At 41.5% G+C, this 18,800-nt stretch overlaps 1 protein-coding gene across 5 annotated transcripts in view; it reads right to left on the reverse strand.

Annotated features, from left to right (window-relative positions):
- Window positions 1–18,800, reverse strand: part of CAMTA1 (calmodulin binding transcription activator 1) — a 2,097,701-nt gene that overhangs the window by 1,351,288 nt on the left and 727,613 nt on the right. For all 5 annotated transcript variants that reach the window (XM_075328219.1, XM_075328220.1, XM_075328218.1 and 2 more), the window contains exon 4: window positions 3,976–4,111. In XM_075328219.1, coding sequence (XP_075184334.1) covers window positions 3,976–4,111 — 136 coding nt within the window. The remainder of the gene's footprint in view (window positions 1–3,975; window positions 4,112–18,800) is intronic.

The following is an 18,800-nucleotide window of genomic DNA, read 5'->3' on the forward strand; positions in this document are numbered from 1 at the left end:
GCTAAAGACAGGACAGGGATCCCTGATTTATTGCCTATAAGACCCTCAAGGTTTTGTTTTCTTTGACTAAAGAATGCTAGGAAACGTTTAGAGGTGATATCAGTGATGAAGGAAGTAGCTAGCTTCTCACTGGGAAATGTTTAGAGGGATATCAGTGATGGAGGAAGTAGCGAGCTTCTCACTGGGAAAAGCATAGAGGTGATATCAGTGATGGAGGAAGTAGCGAGCTTCTTGCTGGGAAAAGCTTAGAGGGGATATCAGTGATGGAGGAAGTAGCTAGCTTCTCACTGGGAAAAGTTTAGAGGGATATCAGTGATGGAGGAAGTAGCGAGCTTCTCACCGGGAAAAGCATAGAGGTGATATCAGTGATGGAGGAAGTAGCTAGCTTCTCACTGGGAAAAGCAGAGAGGTGATATCAGTGATGGCGGAAGTAGCGAGCTTCTTGCTGGGAAAAGCTTAGAGGTGATATCAGTGATGGAGGAAGTAGCTAGCTTCTCACTGGGAAAAGCTTAGAGGTGGTATCAGTGATGGCGAAAGTAGCTAGCTTCTCACTAGGAAAAGCATAGAGGTGATATCAGTGATGGAGGAAGCAGTTAGCTTCTCGCTGGGAAAAGTTTAGAGGGGAGATCAGTGACAGAGGATGTAGCTAGCTTCTCTGCCTTCTGGAGAGTCAGTATCGTCATGCATTTGTTATATCCTGATGAAGAAGTCTTAAGATTTTGAAACACGTAGATAATAAAACCGCATCAAGAGTACTTTGTATGCTGGATGATTCTTTTGGATCTCCATTAGCAGCACAGACGATCCACCTACTGTTTCTTTTTGGGCATTCAACCTTTTTTAACCCAATTTTAAGCTTTACCCTTGTTGTCTGATAAACAACTTTTCCAGGTGAGCAATTCCCTGCACTTTATTGTCCTTTATCATCGAATAAGACCCTATTTCACTTTCTGCTACAGTATAATCAATAGAGCAGGAAGTCTGGGACATAGCCACATTAATGGGAATGGGCTTTTTAACTAGTAAATGTATCAATTTTATATATGGACATAATACAGTATATGAATTTGACCCCTTCCTACTCCACTGGTGGTCAAAGCGTTCAGAGAGTTCAGGAATAGCAAAGAAACCAGTTAAAAAAGAACACTAATAATCCTGTTGTGCGGCGAGTGGTACACAAGATTGGAGCTAGATGGCGACTTTGGTCGCTACTCAGATTACAAGGAGAAAGATCGCGCTGTGCCCCTGCAACATCACAGGTGAGCATGGTCACATTGACAAGCTAGTGGCACAAAATCCAACCGATTTTGTGTTTTTTAGGAATTACTTGTCTCAGTATTACAATGCAACTGCAATAGCATTAGGCAGCAATATAGCAGTGTCACAGAGCGATATCTAACCCCAACCCCCAACTATTGGTGACCTCCCTATCATATATTAACCTGAACGTCTGGGGTAGTGCATTCTAGAGAACTGTTGCAGGACAAGAAAAGTCTTGGAGAAGGGAATAGGGAATTGCCTGTACATAAAATATATACTAAAATAATTCTACTGATGATGGGAAGATAGGAAAACCACAAATCCATCTCTTGTGTAGTTTTCAGCCCTTCTGAAAATACACGTTTCGTGATATATTGTGTTTCCATAGAGAGAGTACAGGCTGCTACAAACAACAGCCAATACTCTGCAGACCAATGGTAAGGAACTTGAATTTATCATTCCTATCTAAAAGGGAGCAAACCTGATAGAGAATATGTTTTAAAGGGGTTTCCAAAGGACCAAGTCTGATCCGATGATTCTTAAAGGAAATACAGGCACTTTCTCAGCACCAAGCTAAGGCCAGAGTCACACTTGCGAGTCTCGCATCGGCATCATCTGGCCAGGCCACACACTCTTCATACAGGAGAGGTTCGGCTGCATCTATTTCTATGCAGCTGAGACGCTCCTATCCGGAGAGTGTGCTGCCGTGCCAGGTGATACCGATGCAAGACTCATGCAAGCCACTCACAAGTGTGACTCTGGCCTAAAGGCTGAGTTCACATGTCCTGTAATCATCGATTAGAATGGATCCTACTGAGATCTGTTTTCAAAAGCGGTCTGTAAACACAACTTTTTTGTCCCTTGTTAAATAACTGATGTCTGCAGGGTCCGTTTCTTTTAACGGACCCTGGAGTCTATGGAGGATGGATCCATTAACGGATTGCTATTTCGCCTCCATTTTTCTTGCATTTGTATCGGATCCATTTTTTTTTCTTACAGGATCCATTTCCAATGGAAGATAAATAGCAACCCATTAACAAATCCGGTCTCCATTGACTCCCATGTTAAAAATACGGATCAGGCAGAAATCCGTTTGCCAATGGATCTTAGCAGGATCTGTTCTAATGGATGATTTCAGGACAGCCTAAGCCCTTTATCTGCAAGCCTGTAACCAATAAACTAGCCAAGTGGCATAATTCTAGTGATTGATAAGTATCCAGCTGTGTTCATATTATTGTATAAAGAGAGAAAAGAAAAGTTTCTCCACCTTCTCCATTCTGTCTGTCGATGTCATCCGAGTGTGGTCCGATTTTTTCCAAGGACCCATAGACTTGAATTCTTGGAGGTAATTTGTGCATGGTGTGTTTTTTTCCTGGACCACAGTCCAAGGTAAAAATTTTGATGTGTGCATACCCTCATTGAATAACATTGCTCCGAGATCGGTCTGCTTATTGACTGATAGCACTTGGACCAAAAATACGATCGTCTACATAGTGCCTCCTATAGACTTACGTAGTTATGCCATATTCTTGCATGTGATTTTCTATAGCATTATAGTTGTGAGAATTTATTTCTATGAATTTGTTTTTGTTTGTTTGTTTGTTTTGCAGAATAATACAAATATATTATCCATGATTGGAAAAAAAGGAAGTGCATTTTCTCAAAAAACAGCACCAATTTTGTCCATAATATATATCTCATATTAACGCTCAGCCCAGTCAAGTAAATGAAGCTGAACTGCAATATCCGACATAGTCTATGGACAAGAGTGGCAAGGTTTTTCTAATCTTGGAAAACATATTACAGGGAAAAGTATTTCTAAATATCCTTTATGATATGCTAATGAGCGCAGGGACTTGTCACAAGGGCATTAGTTTCTGCACTCATTCCGCTCTCTTAGGGGCGTGCTGACATGTTATTCAGTGCCCACTGCCTAGCATCATCAGCGATGACGTGTGTACCTGTGTCCATTGTACCGCCTCAGAACATTCCGGTTAGGGTCAGCGTGCATGATCAGAAATCCCCATCACTTCCGGTCATGTGCATTATGAAGCCGAGTGTATGCATCCTGGATTCAGAGAGGTCTAATGCGCATGACCGGAAGTGTGATGACTTCTAATCATGTGCACTGAACCTAAGCCTGGCGTTTTGAGGCGGAGTGACGGACACAGGTATGTGCGTCATTGTCGATGATGACGCTGGACAGTGGATAGTGAATAGCATGTAATCACACCCCTGTGAGTGTGCTAACATGCTAAGGAGGGACAACTAGCCAAGGGAAGCAACACCCTTGCAACTAGTCCCCTCGCTCTTTAGCATATCATAAAGGATCTTTAGAAATACTTTTTCTACAGACCTCTTTATGTTTGCAACTAGATACAGGGACGGTTAGGCAGGAATTAGCAATATTGCTAGTGGTCCTGGGTGTATATTGCACCTGAAAGGTTCACATTATTCGTACAAAATTGCATAAATTCCATTAGATTGGTTAATGTTTAAAGGGCAGGTGTATAATGATGGTGTCTATAGATTTATAAGCAGTAAATATTTACACACAACTTTAAAAAATATAAAGCAACAGTCATTTATATAGATTATCAATCAACAAATATTCCTCTCAAAACTTTCCAATAACGTCAAAGATTCTATAGCGCCATATAGCACCAATTACGGAAACAATCTCAAATAAATCCAAAAGTGGATAAAATCAGCTACCTCCACTCCTTGGACCTTGAGTTTCATGTGATCTTCTCGTGTTGTTTTCCCATCTTTCCTCTTTTTCCAGCAATATCCATCTTTCCGGTATTTCACCTTCTTCCGATTGTACAATATCATGGAACCATTCTGTGGCCTGGAAGAAACCACAAGAAAATGAAGTCACGGCAAGAAAAAAAAAAGAAGTGCTGAAGAAATTTATGATGAAAGGCAGCGGGGTCTGGAAAAGTCGCGAGCGAGAAGCAATATCCTCTATTTAGCAAAGCATAATTTTTCACGTTTTATTGCCAGAGGCTGGATTTCCTTAGATGGTTTATGACCTGCAAACATTTACTTGTGGATTTTGTAGCTAATGAATTAAATGTGTCAATGATAGGTATAAAAGAAGATCTTGCAAGTAATAAGTGCTCCTTGGCTGCTGATATATGGCACCGGGGATTTGCTGTGTTGAGAAAAAACCTAAGAAACTTAGAGGAAGAAAATGCTTATGGCAGACACTGTAGTGGTGGGCATTAACCTTTGTTTTATATACTGGTAATTAAATAGGGCCTCCTTCATAAAGAAGGTTGTGGTTATTGGAAGCCGGCTGTAAATCGTTCAGACTTCCAATTGCTAGTTTATTGTCTTTCCATAAATATTATTTATTTCATATATGTTATTTATATATTTTAGGAATTAAAATGGTATATAACCATATCATACATTTGTGCTTGTTTTTTCATGATCCATTAGCAATTAACTGAATCCTTAAAGGGAATGTATCACCAATAATATTTTGGGATAATTAAGACCAGATGGTGATGCATATTCATTTTTTTTCTAATCTTCTGATTGTAATTTTTTTTGTTATTTTGTGCTTTGTACATTATAAGGAGGATTGACATCATGTTAAGATTTTCTGAGAACAGTTAGAGACCATAAACTGCAATAGACTGGATGTGACACATTGACCTCTATAGGAGAGGCTGCAGGGATCATTGTGAAGGAAGGGGAAGAGGGTGAGCTGTGACCATCACCTATTGTGAATGATGCAATATATGGTGTATACGGCAAGGTCCGGGACAGATATACCATTGGTGCAACCTGTGCAGGGGCCCAAGTGCACCTCCAAAGCAAATTGACTTGTGCGTTATGATGACCTATAAGGCTATGTGCGCATGTTGCGTATTTGCATGCAGTTACGCTGTGATCTGCACCACAGTGTAACTGCATGCATCCTGCGTTCCCAGCATAATCTATGAAGATTATGCACAAGACGTGTGCACGTGGCGTATTAGAGCGCAGCGCTTCGGCTGCTACCCGAAGCGCGCGTTCTAAGAAGTGACATGTCACTTCTTCCGTGCGCTCTGCATGCATCCCCGCTCTGTCTATGGGAGGGGCTGCACTCAGAACGCATGAAATCAGCTTTTTTTTTTTTCATACGGACTCTTTCTGCAGCGATTTGAAGCGCACATGTGATCCAGGATGTGGGGCACCTGAAATAAGGGATACAGGAGGCCTGTGATAGTATTTCTTCTGAGGTATTGCTCTCGATGTGTCAAGAGTGGTAGAAGAGAATCGTGTTGACAATTCAACATAATGGGCAGCACTTTGAGCACATCCTGTAGTGGGTTACTGTCGTTGTTCCATGTCACAAACGTGTCAATAACGCGATAATGAATAAAGCTATGTTAAAAATGAGCACACCATTGTTTTTCTTGTGCAATTCTCTATGGGTTTGATGTGTCACATGACCCCCTTTCCATTGAAAAAAATAAAGTTGAATTCAAAATGGCGGCTTTGCAAATGGCTGCTGTGGACGTTACCCGACCTCAAATGTTTGGCCCCTCCCGTGTACTAATATGTCACAAACGGTAAGGTGATATCATCAACCACTTCCATTTTATCAGGGTGCATCCATACTTATGGCCCACCCTGAATAATAGAAACACGGGCACCACTTCTGTATTTATCACTCACTCCTGGTTTTGGCTACAAATACTGAGGTAAAAAAGTCACCAAATAATCAATGTGTGCACAGGGCCTAAATGTTTAGGAGAACCAGGTCCCACTGAGGCCACGTGCACATGTTGACTATTTGGTGAGTTTTTTACCTCAGTATTTGTAGCCAAAACCAGGAGTGGGTGATAAATACAGAAGTGGAGCCCGTGTTTCTATTATACTTCTCCTCTGATTCTTCCACTCCTGGTTTTGGCTACAAATATTGAGGTAAAAACTCATCAAATACTTAACGTGTGCACATGGCCTAAGTGATTAGAAAACCTGGGCCCCACTAAGGCTACATGTATTGGTTGAATATTTGGTGAGGGTTTTTTTTTAGCTCAGTATTTGCAAGCCAAAACATGGAGTGGGTAAAAAATTGAAAATTGGTGCACGTGTTTCTATAAGTCCATGTGCACATTTTGAGTATTTGGTAAGTTTTTACCTCAGAGGAAAAGTATAATAGAAACATGGGCACCACTTCTGTATTTATCACCCACTCCTGGTTTTGTCTACAAATCCTGAGGTAAAAACTTACAAAATACTCAATGTGTGCATGTGGTCTTAGTGGGACCTGGTTCTCCTAAACACTTAGGCCATGTGCACATTTTGAGAATGTGGTGAGTTTTGTACCTCAGTATTTGTATGAGAAAACCAGGAGTGGAACAATCAGACAGGGGCGGACATATCATTGGTGCAACCTGCGTGGCTGCACAGGGGCTCAAGAGGTTAGGCGGCCCATTTCTACCTGCAAATTAGGTGGAATTGTACATTTTAACAAGGTCTTGGGCTGCAAAGGGCCCATTTATTGTTCTTGCACAGGAGCCCTCTTCTATCTGTGTCCACCAGTGAATCAGAGGAAAAGTATAATAGAAACACGGGCACCATTTCTGCATTTTTTTATCCACTCCTCTTTTTCGCTTACAAATACTGAGACAAAAAACTTGCCAAAAATTCAGCAAAAAGCTGTGAATATACCCATATAGTTAGTGACATGAAAATTGAAAAAAAATCAACATATAAACTTAATTTAAACAATTAACAATTTTGATTTCACCTTCCTTTTAAAGGGGAACTATCTATGTAACTGTTACATAGATATGTCTTAGATATGTTAAGCAATTGTATAGACATGTGACCCCCATCATATTTCCTGTCAAAATTAGTGTATGACCTTCAAAACAGTTAGTATATGAGAAAAAGGATTCTGCTGTTGTTACAGTGCCCCTCTTACCCAAAGGCTGTGCCTGGTATTGCAGGTTAGCCCCATTGATTCCAACCTGAATTACTAGATATGGTCAAAAATATAAGTTTCTTAACACATACCAAAATAGCAATTCTTTTTTCTATTCTTGACTCAATTTCAATCCCATACCCCACCATAAACTTCTGAAGTTTGCCTACCCTTTGCAATGATTGATTTTCCTAAATTTAACGTAAATTCAGGTTGTTAAAGCTCCATACATTCCATTTATAACTAATTTTGAACTGAAAAATGAAACATTTATTCATCTTCCAGAGTAATCACTCTTGAGCTGCGATATTTTGAGCGTATAACTAAGTATGAAGCCATATGCTAAACAGAAGCCGTTCATTTTGGAGTGATATAAAAACACGTGAGGAGAGATGCCACGCATCCCACAGAGACAGCAATACGCATTTGCAAAAATTTACAGTGCTCTGTTAGTCACAGTAATTGGCTTTCGGAACACAAGAACAGAAAGAAATACAACAACACAAGGCATAAACAGAAACAGCAGTCGTAAAAAACTTTCATACAAAGTGCTAGTCTGACCATATTTCATCGGAAAAACTCCCTGGTGACATTAGCAAAATTATAACAAGGAACAAAGTTGTAATGTGCATGTGATCACCATACTAAAAATACCACAAAAAGCCATGTGTTCTGGAAAGTTAAGGAAAACTCCATTCAACAAGAAGACAGAAGTCAATTTCTTGTACATAATAGCAATATTATAGTAGTCATATTCTTGTACATAGGGGCAGTATTATAGTAGTTTTATTCTTGTAGATAGGGGCAGTATTATAGTAGTTATATTCTTGTACATAGGAACAGTATTATAGTAGTTATATTCTTGTACATAGAGGGCCGTATTATAGTAGTTATATTCTTGTACATAGGAGCAGTATTATAGTAGTTATATTCTTGTACATAGGAACAGTATTATAGTAGTTATATTCTTGTACATAGGAGCAGTATTATAGTAGTTATATTCTTGTACATAGGGGCAGTATTATAGTAGTTATATTCTTGTACATAGGCGCAGTATTATAGTAGTTATATTCTTGTACATAGGGGCAGTATTATAGTAGTTATGTTCTTGTACATAAGAGCAGTATTATAGTAGTTATATTCTTGTACATAGGGGAAGTATTATAGTAGTTATATTCTTGTACATAAGAGCAGTATTATAGTAGTTATATTCTTGTACATAGGAGCAGTATTATAGTAGTTATATTCTTGCACACAAGGGGCAGCATTATAGTAGTTATATTCTTGTACATAGGAGCAGTATTAGGGCTTATGTGCACGTCGCGTAATAGCATGCATTTATGCTGCGTATTGCACTGCAGCATAAATGCATGCGTCCTGCGTCCCCTGCACAATCTATGTAGATTGTGCATGACACGTGCGCACGTTGCTTTTAAGAACGCAGCTATTTGGGTGCTAAAATTTTGACCAAAATCCGTGCGTTCCTAAAAGCAGCATGTCAATTATTTGTGCGTTCTGGATGCAGCTCCCGCTCTATCTATGGTGGGGGCAGCAGCCAGAGCGCATGAAATCGGCTTTTTTTTAACAAAAAAACTGCGTTCATTATGCAGTCTTTCTGCAGCGATTTGACGCGCACATGTGCTGTCAAATCGCTGCAGAAGATTATGCAGTTATGTGCGCATGAGCCCTTATAGTAGTCATATTCTTGAACATAGGGGCAGTATTATAGTAGTTATATTCTTGTACATAGGGGGCAGTATTATAGTAGTTATATTCTTGTACATAGGGGCAGTATTATAGTAGTTATATTCTTGTACATAGGGGCAGTATTATAGTAGTTATATTCTTGTACATAGGAGCAGTATTATAGTAGTTATATTCTTGTACATAGGGGGCAGTATTATAGTAGATATATTCTTGTACATAGGGGCAGTATTATAGTAGTTATATTCTTGTACATAGGGGCAGTATTATAGTAGTTATATTCTTGTACATAGGAGCAGTATTATAGTAGTTATATTCTTGTACATAGGGGCGGTATTATAGTAGTTATATTCTTGTATATAGGGAGCAGTATTATAGCAGTTATATTCTTGTATATAGGAGCAGTATTATAGTAGTTATATTCTTGTACATAGGGACAGTATTATAGTAGTTATATTCTTGTTCATAGGAGGCAGTATTATAGTAGTTATATTCTTGTACATAGGAGGCAGTATTATAGTAGTTATATTCTTATACATAGGGAGCAGTATTATAGTAGTTATATTCTTGTACATAGGGACAGTATTATAGTAGTTATATTATTGTACATAGGGACAGTATTATAGTAGTTATATTCCTGTACATAGGGGCAGTATTATAGTAATTATATTCTTGTAGATAGGGGTAGTATTATAGTAGTCATATTCTTGTATATAGGAGCAGTATTATAGTAGTTACATTCCTGTACATAGGAGCAGTATTATAGTAATTATATTCTTGTACATAGGATCAGTATTATAGTAGTTATATTCTCGTACATAGGGGGCAGTATTATAGTAGTTATATTTTTGTACATAGGAGCAGTATTATAGTAGTTATATTTTTAATATTACAAACAGCATTACAGCTAAAGTATTTTATATGTGCACCTATGAGACTGTGTTATGGACTATTCCTGGCTTCTACTCTTCCTCCAATTCCAGACACATAACACAAACACATGGCTGCAGGTTAAGATTTTAGCTGTTAGACATGCAGAGACAGAAGTCTGTATAAAAGCTATATACACACACACAAAAAGAAGAGTTATAAATAATTTACTTTATTGGATAGTATAAGGTATAGTAGAGCTGACACAGAAGACTACACAGAACTACTTTTTGTTACTTTTAATATATTTATTATTATTTTTTTAAAGAAGATTTGCTCATAGTAACATAAAATATGCACATAACAGTTGATATATATTTAATTTATTGTTTTTCCTCAATTTTTATAGAATAATAATATCATTTCCTTACTATTTTTAACTTTGAGAAGTAAACATCTACCTGGACTCCACATACCTTGTGTTATGGAAAGATCACAAGGTGAATTCCCCTTTCTCCAACACCTTACAGCTAGAGAGTCTGGTAGAATAAAATATGTGAGCAAGTAAAGGAAAAGTGCCAATAAAACTGCCTTGCATCTGTGCCAATTATAGGTCCCAAAATGAAAGTGCCCTGACACTTCAGAAAGACAGCGCTCCTGCCAACTACCAAATTTGCATGATGATTCCGATTCTGCTACCTGGTGTCATTTCACATCTTCGGGAAGTGACATTTAGGATTGCATTTGTCTCATACCTGCTGAGACCCATTCCACCACCCAGTAAGCATATTGATCGTCAGTCATGCATCTCGCTGGAAACCATTAGAACTGTTTCATCTGAAAATGTTCTTCTTTCCTGTCGCCTGCATGTCATAACAAGTGACTACTCTGTGCTGGAGGGGACAATGGTTTGCAATGAAAGTACAGACCACATTTTTTTTCTTTTATAATATACTACTATTTTACTTGTAATGACAATACAATGTCAAGAAAGTTTAATAAAGAAGCGTTACTTTTCATTAACTTTGGCAGAAAAAAATCCTTATATTGTTCTCTTAGTTCTTTTTGCTTTCCTTCTATATTTTTTTTAGCCTCTACCAAGAGGAAACCATCAACAAGAATTCCGGGTGTCCAAAATGGGAAAAACCCCTAAGGCTATGTGCACACGTTGCTTTTTTGTGTGCTTCTTTTCTGCACATAAAAAAAAATATTTTGACAGGAAAAAAGGGGCTGAAAAAGGTGCATTTTTTATTGTTTCTTTGTTTCTTCACTTACTTTTTCTGCTGTTTTTTTTGTGCTTTTTTCATGCCTTTTCACATGCTCTTTTTCCTCCTTTTTTGTGCTTTTTTTTTAGTCATGGCGATCGCGGGGTTCAGGCTCTGTACCCCCAGGATCACCGCCGGGTTTTCAGCTGATGTTACAGCGGAGATCCGGCTCTCACTGCTAGGAGCGGTACCCAGTAGTTTAACCAATGAATTCTGCAATCAAAGCAATCGCAGCATTCAGGAGGCAGGGAGAGGGATTGCTTACCTCTCCCTGGTGATTGGCGATCACAGGGACCCGATCACTGCCATAGTAACCCAGGATCGTCCTCATAACCACCCCGGGTTACTGAGCTATCAGAGCCTCACACACCATGCCAGATGCATGGTGTGTAAGGCTAAGGGGTACTTTGCACGCTGCGACATTGCAAGCCAATGCTGCGATGCCGAGCGCGATAGTCCCCGCCCCCATCGCAGCTGCGATATCATTGTGATAGCTGCTGTAGCGAATATTATCGCTACGGCACATGCACTCACCTGCCGAGCGACCGCCTCCTTATTAAGGGGGCAGGTCATGCGGCATCACTGCGAGGTCACACGGCAGGCAGCCAATAGGAGCGGATGGGCGGAGATGAGCGGGATGTAAACATCCCGCCCACCTCCTTCCTTCCGCATAGCCGACGGGAGCCACGGTCACGCAGGTAGGAGATGTTCCTCGCTCCTGCGTCTTCATACACAGCGATGTGTGCTGCCGCAGGACGAGGAACAACATCGGACCGTCACATCAGCGTAATTATGGAATTCGCCGACGCTGCACCGATGATACGATTACGACGCTTTTGCGCTCGTTAATCGTATCATCTAGGATTTACACACTACGATGTTTAGAGCGACGCCGGAAGTGCGTCACTTTCGACATGACCCCACCGACATCGCACCTGCGATGTCGTAGTGTGCAAAGTGCCCCTTAGGCTATGACCGCACTTTGAGTTCTCCTACTTGCAGTTGTAAACGCACGTTTTTGCCTTAATTGATTTAGCCAAAGTTGCCTTTTTCAGAAATTTAGCGCTAAAACCGCATGCGTATTTACCGTGTTTTAGATGCGTTTTCAGCGCTTTTTCCATGCTTTTTCACCTGCGTTTTGACAGATGCGTTTTGAACATCATGACACTACTAAGATTACATAGTCAAACAGAATGAAAAAAGAGAAAAAAAGGAAAACATATATAATTTTTGAATTAATAAAAAAGTTATATTTCATGAAATTATAGCGGTTTTATAATATTTATTGCTAAAATAGCAATAAAATCATAATTTTCTTTAATTGTCAGATTATGCGTGTGTGTAAAGGGACATATGATTCCATTAATTTAATGTTAGAAAAGCATGCATTTTGTTTGTTCAAAACGCATGTTTTCTGCACCTAAGGCCCGTTTCACACGTCAGTGAAAAACAGTGACATTTTTCACTGGCGTGTAAAACACGCACATGTCCCTGCGTGTGCCGAAAATCATGGCACACGTGGGTTGTCTAAGTGCAATCCGGGCTCCGTTCTCCGTGGCCCGTGATTGCACTTAGAGATTCACTCACCTGCGCCCGCTCCTGCTGTCTATGGTGCTGATCGCTCCCGCGGTGCAGCATCCGGCCGGCGGTGACCCCTGCAGCAGCTGCTTCCGGGTCGGCTGTGTCGCGCATAATGAATATGCTTGACAGTAATCAGCCGGCTTAGAAGCAGCAGGGAGAACGGGCTGCAGAGGACATCGCTGGACGCCGGGTGAGTTAAAATGTTTTTTATTTTAAAAGTACGTTTTTTTCTGGCACGTGTTTCACGGACCACACCACTGCGTGGTCCGTGGAACATCAGTGATGCCAGAAAAAAATGGACATGTCTCCGTGCGGCAATCACGCACACGCGGGTACACCGCACGGAGACACGTGCAGTGACAAATCACTGACGTGTGAGCAGACCCATTCATTATAATGGGTCTGCGTATGTCCGTGATTCTGGTACGTTTAAAAAAAAGCACAAACGTCCCAGAATCACTGATGTGTGAAAGGGGCCTAAAAAGCAGGTAAAACGCAGAAATTTTGAAGTTCCTTGGTTTTTGCCATTTCTCATTGACTTCAATGTTAGCAAAACGCTGCAGAAATGGCAAAAACAACTGACATGCTGCTTCTTTGAACGCATGGTTTTTGCCACAAAATATGCAAATTAAACGCAGCGTTTTAAAACGCAAAGTGCAGACAGGAATTCAACATTTTCTATAGACTATTAAGGAAAAGCAAAACGCATGCCTTTTGGCATGAAAACGCTGCAGCCCAAAACGGACCTAAAAAGCAGCAAAAACGCAGGTGGAAACGCAAAGTGCGGTTTTAAGTGCTGCACTATAATCCCTGTAGTGATAAAGCACTGTAGGGGATAATAGAAACACAGGAAATAAATGCAGAAACAATTGATATGCTGTTTCCTTTTTTCAGCAACAAAATCTGCAAGGAAAATAGAAACAGTGTATGCACAGCAAGTCATGATTCTCATAGACTTTGCTGGGACGCATTTTTCCCTGCAGTATTGATTAAAATCTGCAAGGAAAAATGCATGAAAAAAAGGCCACATGTGCACAGCCTAATTGATGGTGTGCCATAGTAATACGTGTCGTGTCAGCATCACATCACCGGGACAGTTTTAGATTTCCTGACAGCAAACCATTCACTGCCTGCAAGCACAGATCCTGAAACATGATGACTTGAATTAGTTAGAAAATGCACATATTTTCAGCTAGATGATTACAGGGTATCCATATTCTGGAACTACCATCAATCTGTGGGGACAATAGTAATGGAGAATTTCACTGCAGCGCCACCACAGGGAAAATGAAGAATTACACTGTGCTTTAAAAGGAACCTGTTCGGTCCCCTCTGCCCTCCAACCTAGTAGTATTCATGCTTGTATGCCCAAATTCCCTCCCTAACCAGCCCTGTATAACGCTATTTACTAATATGAATGTTTAAAAAACGAACTTATAAACATTGCTTTCCCTATGCTAATTAGTGCCTTGAATAGTCAAAGGGGTGTTGCATTGTTTTATCAGACTAGTCCATCCTCTTTTTATGTTATCATGCACCTGTTGGCGCGTTAACATGATTTCCACGAGCCGGCATCAATGCCAGCTAATGGAAATCTCACGCATGTGCACAGCTCATTTCGGCAGCGTCAGTGCACCTCAGAAGCCGGGTGTATGCGACGCGGCTTCATTAGATGCACTGCACATGACCAGCAGTTCAGAAGGTGGCTCATGTACAGGTGCGCATGCGCAAGATTTCCATGAGTAGGTGGTGATGCCGGCTTGTGGAAATCATGTTATCACTTCCATAGGGCATGAATGATAACATAGAAGGAGGGCTAACTAGTCTGGGGAACAATGCCCCTGCAATTAGTCAAGACCCTAATTAGTATAGGGACAGCAATGTGTCTAAAGGCTGCTTTACAAGCAGCGATATCGCTAGCGATGTCGCTCGTGAAAGCACCCGCCCCTGTCGCTTGTGCGTCATGGGCAAATCGCTGCCTGTGGCGGACAAAATCGCTAGTACCCGTCACACATACTTACCTTCCTAGCGACATCGCTGTGGGTGGCAAACAACCTCTTTTTTAAGGGGGAGGTTCGTTCGCCATCACAGCGACGTCACACAGCGCCCACCAATAGAATCAGAGGGGCGGAGACCAGCCACATTAACGACACGCCCACCTCGTTGCCAGCAGGACGCAGGTACGTTGCTGTTCTGTTCGTCATTCCCGGGATGTCACACGTAGCGATGTGTGCTGCCTCAGGAACGACAAACAACCTGCGTCCTGCACCAGCAACGATATTTGGGAAATGAACGACTTGTCAATGATAGGTGAGTAATTTTGATCGTTAACACTCGCTCATAGGTGTCACACGCAACGACGTCGCTAACGACGCCGGATGTGCGTCACGAATTCCGCGACCCGACGGCATATCGTTAGCAATATCGTTGCGTGTAAAGCCCCCTTAAGTAATTTTATAAAAAAAATTCATATTAGTGAATAACATCATAGAGGCCTGGTTAGGGAGGAAATTTGGGCATACAGGTTTCAATGCTGCTGGGTTGGAGGGCATAAAATAAAATTTAAATCAAAAAGTTATTTGTCTATAGCAGTGGAGCACAACCTACGGTCCGGGGGCACCATGTGGCCCACCATTTCATTTTGTGTCGCCCTCAACCTTCTGTATACAGTAGATTCCAAGTCAAAGGGAAGAAGAGTAGAAGAGAAGAATGGATAATCAATGACAAACAGATCACAGTGCTTTGTCCCCAAAACATCAAGACTAAAGGCTGCTTTACACGCTAGCGATGTCACTAGCAATAGCACTCGCCCCCGTCGTTTGTGCGTCAAGGGCAAATCGCTGCCCGTGGCGAACAATATCGCTTGGATGCGCCACACCAACATACCTTTCTAATGATGTTGCTGTGGCTGCCGAACAAACTCTTTTTTAAGGGGGCGGTTCGTGTGGCGTCACAGCGACGTCACACAGCGGCCCGCCAATAGAAGCGGAGGGGCGGAGAACATTCGCATGAACGTCACTCCCACCTCGTTGCCGGAGTACGCAGGAACACTGTTGTTCGTCGTTCCCAGGGTGTCACACTTAGCGATGTGTGCTGCCTCAGGAACGATGAACAACCTGCGTCCAAAACGAGCAACGATATTTTGAAAATGAACAACGTGTCAACAATCAACGATTTGGTGAGTATTTTGGATCGTTAGCGGTCGCTCGTAGGTGTCACACGCAACGACGTCGCTAAGGAGGCCGGATGTGCGTCACGAATTCCGTGACCCCAGCGATATCTCGTTAGCGATATTGTTGCGTGTAACAAGGCCTTAAGGGTTCATTGACCCTATTTAGCACTGCAGACAAGTATACAGTCATATGAAAAGGTTTGGGCACCCCTATTAATGTGAACCTTTTTTCTTTATAACAATTTGGGTTTTTGCAACAGCTATTTTAGTTTCATATATCTAATAATGATGGACTGAGTAATATTTCTGGATTGAAATGAGGTTTATTGTACTAACAGAAAATGTGCAATCCGCATTTAAACAAAATTTGACCGGTGCAAAAGTATGGGCACCCTTATCAATTTCTTGATTTGAACACTCCTAACTACTTTTTTACTGACTTACTAAAGCACTAGATTGGTTTTTTAACCTCATTGACCTTTGAACTTCATAGGCACTTGTATCCAGTCATGAGAAATGGTATTTAAGGTGGCCACTTACAAGTTGTTCTCCTATTTGAATCTCCTATGAAGAGTGTCATCATGGGCTCCTCAAAACAACTATCAAATGATCTGAAAACAAAGATTATTCAACATAGTTGTTCAGGGGAAGGATACAAAAAGTTGTCTCAGAGATTTAAACTGTCAGTTTCCACTGTGAGGAACATAGTAAGGAAGAACATAGGTACAGTACTTGTTAAGCCCAGAAGTGGCAGGCCAAGAAAAATACCAGAAAGGCAGAGAAGAAGAATGGTGAGAACAGTCAAGGAAAATCCACAGACCACCTCCAAAGACCTGCAGCATCATCTTGCTGCAGATGGTGTCAATGTGCATCGGTCAACAATACAGCGCACGTTGCACAAGGAGAAGCTGTATGGGAGAGTGATGCGAAAGAAGCCGTTTCTGCAAGCACACCACAAACAGAGTCGCCTGAGGTATGCAAAAGCAGATTTGGACAAGCCAGTTACATTTTGGAAGAAGGTCCTGTGGACTGATGAAACAAAGATTGAATTGTTTGGTCATACAAAAAGGCGTTATGCATGGAGGCAAAAAAACACCGCATTCCAAGAAAAGCACTTACTACCCACAGTAAAATTTCCATCATGCTATGCCGGCACCGGGAATCTTGTTAAAGTTGAGGGTCGCATGGATTCAACTCAGTATCAGCAGATTCTTGACAATAATGTGCAAGAATCAGTGACGAAGTTGAAGTTACGCAGGGGATGGATATTTCAGCAAGACAATGATCCAAAACACCGCTCCAACTCTACTCAGGCATTCATGCAGAGGAACAATTACAATGTTCTGGAATGGCCATCCCAGTCCCCAGACCTGAATATCATTGAAAATCTGTGGGATGATGTGAAGCGTGCTGTCCATGCTCGGCGACCATCAAACTTAACTGAACTGGAATTGTTTTGTAAACAGGAATGGTCAAATATACCTTCATCCAGGATCCAGGAACACATTAAAAGCTACAGCAAGCGACTAGAGGCTGTTATTTTTGCGAAAGGAGGATCTACAAAATATTAATGCCACTTTTATGTTGAGGTGCCCATACTTTTGCATCAGTCAAATTTTGTTTAAATGCGGATTGCACATTTTCTGTTAGTACAATAAACCTCATTTCAATCCAGAAATATTACTCAGTCCATCATTATTAGATATATGAAACTAAAATAGCTGTTGCAAAAACCCAAATTGTTATAAAGAAAAAAGGTTAACATTAATAGGGGTGCCCAAACGTTTTCATATGACTGTGTGACGACATGGACTTTCATGGGTTAAAGTTTCTTAAAATTTAGCCAGACAGGATGATAGATTGTTATAGAGGGGGGATAAGTCCCTCATTGTTTTTACAAGACTCTTGTTGACTCATGTAATTGTGTTGGCCACTGAAAGCCAGACGTATTGTTTCTGGAGACTCTTCCAGTAACCATTGTATTGTAGTTGTGTATTGATAATGTAATTACGTTAGTAGCCATTGTCTAGTCGGTGACTTGCCGACTCCATGTAGATATACTGAGTCTTTCTATGCACATCATTTAAATGAACATTATCCATGCAGCTTGAAATTCATCAAATGGGAGAAGCAATCTTGTCCAACCAATCGATGAGGACGCAGTGTATCCTAAGGGAAGGTTATGGCTATAAAAGGGACTTCTTTAAGCCACCAGGGTTGATGAAGGTTGATGGATGCTGATGGATCCAGTCTAAGCTCTCAGGAGCTGACTAGAGGATCAGGATATCTTATGGCTTCAATCTAGGGGCTCCGGTTCCGGTTGGAGACCATATCCACAGCCTAGGGATTTCGACTCCGGCTGCCAGGATTTTAACATCAAACCAGGACTACCTAAGGAGGACACTCAGGTTGGGACAGTTCAGTCACCTGTTACAGACTTTGCAGACCTCAGACAGCTTGGAACCTGTGAGGCATGGACATTCTAAATCCCTGGTGAGCCAGCGGAAGGGTGAGACTCTGTTGCCTGTTACATTTGTGTGTTTTGCTGGTTATGTGCCGTTAATTGTTTGGGGATCCAATAAAGTCTAATTATTGTGGTTCCCTCACCCTGTGTTGTCTGAGTAGTGTTATGCCCACGGTTAAGGAGGCCGGCGTTCAGTTGGGATGAGCCCTGAGCCACGCTGTCTTTCTAAAGGCGGCGGGTTTTAGTGGACGAGAGCACCCACTGAGCCTCGTGTCTCTACAATTGGTGGCAGCAGTGGGATACTACTCAGCCTGGTTTACTCAGGGGAGCTGCAGCGGACTGGTGTTTTCGGACACCGTCCAGGGCTCAACAACCAGGGAGGCACATAAGCATACCCAGCAGGCCATTGGGGAGGCATTCAGGTTTCGGACGCTGCCATGTCCAACCCCACCAGCTCAGCCATGGGACAAGGACAAGAGAGGAGTTACGACCGCTGCAGTAAATGGATGCTACAGGATCTGTGCCAGAGGCGAAAGATTACTGGAACGCTGAGAC

The sequence above is a fragment of the Anomaloglossus baeobatrachus genome, chromosome 11 (genome assembly GCF_048569485.1).
Source record: "Anomaloglossus baeobatrachus isolate aAnoBae1 chromosome 11, aAnoBae1.hap1, whole genome shotgun sequence".
NCBI lineage: Eukaryota > Metazoa > Chordata > Amphibia > Anura > Aromobatidae > Anomaloglossus > Anomaloglossus baeobatrachus.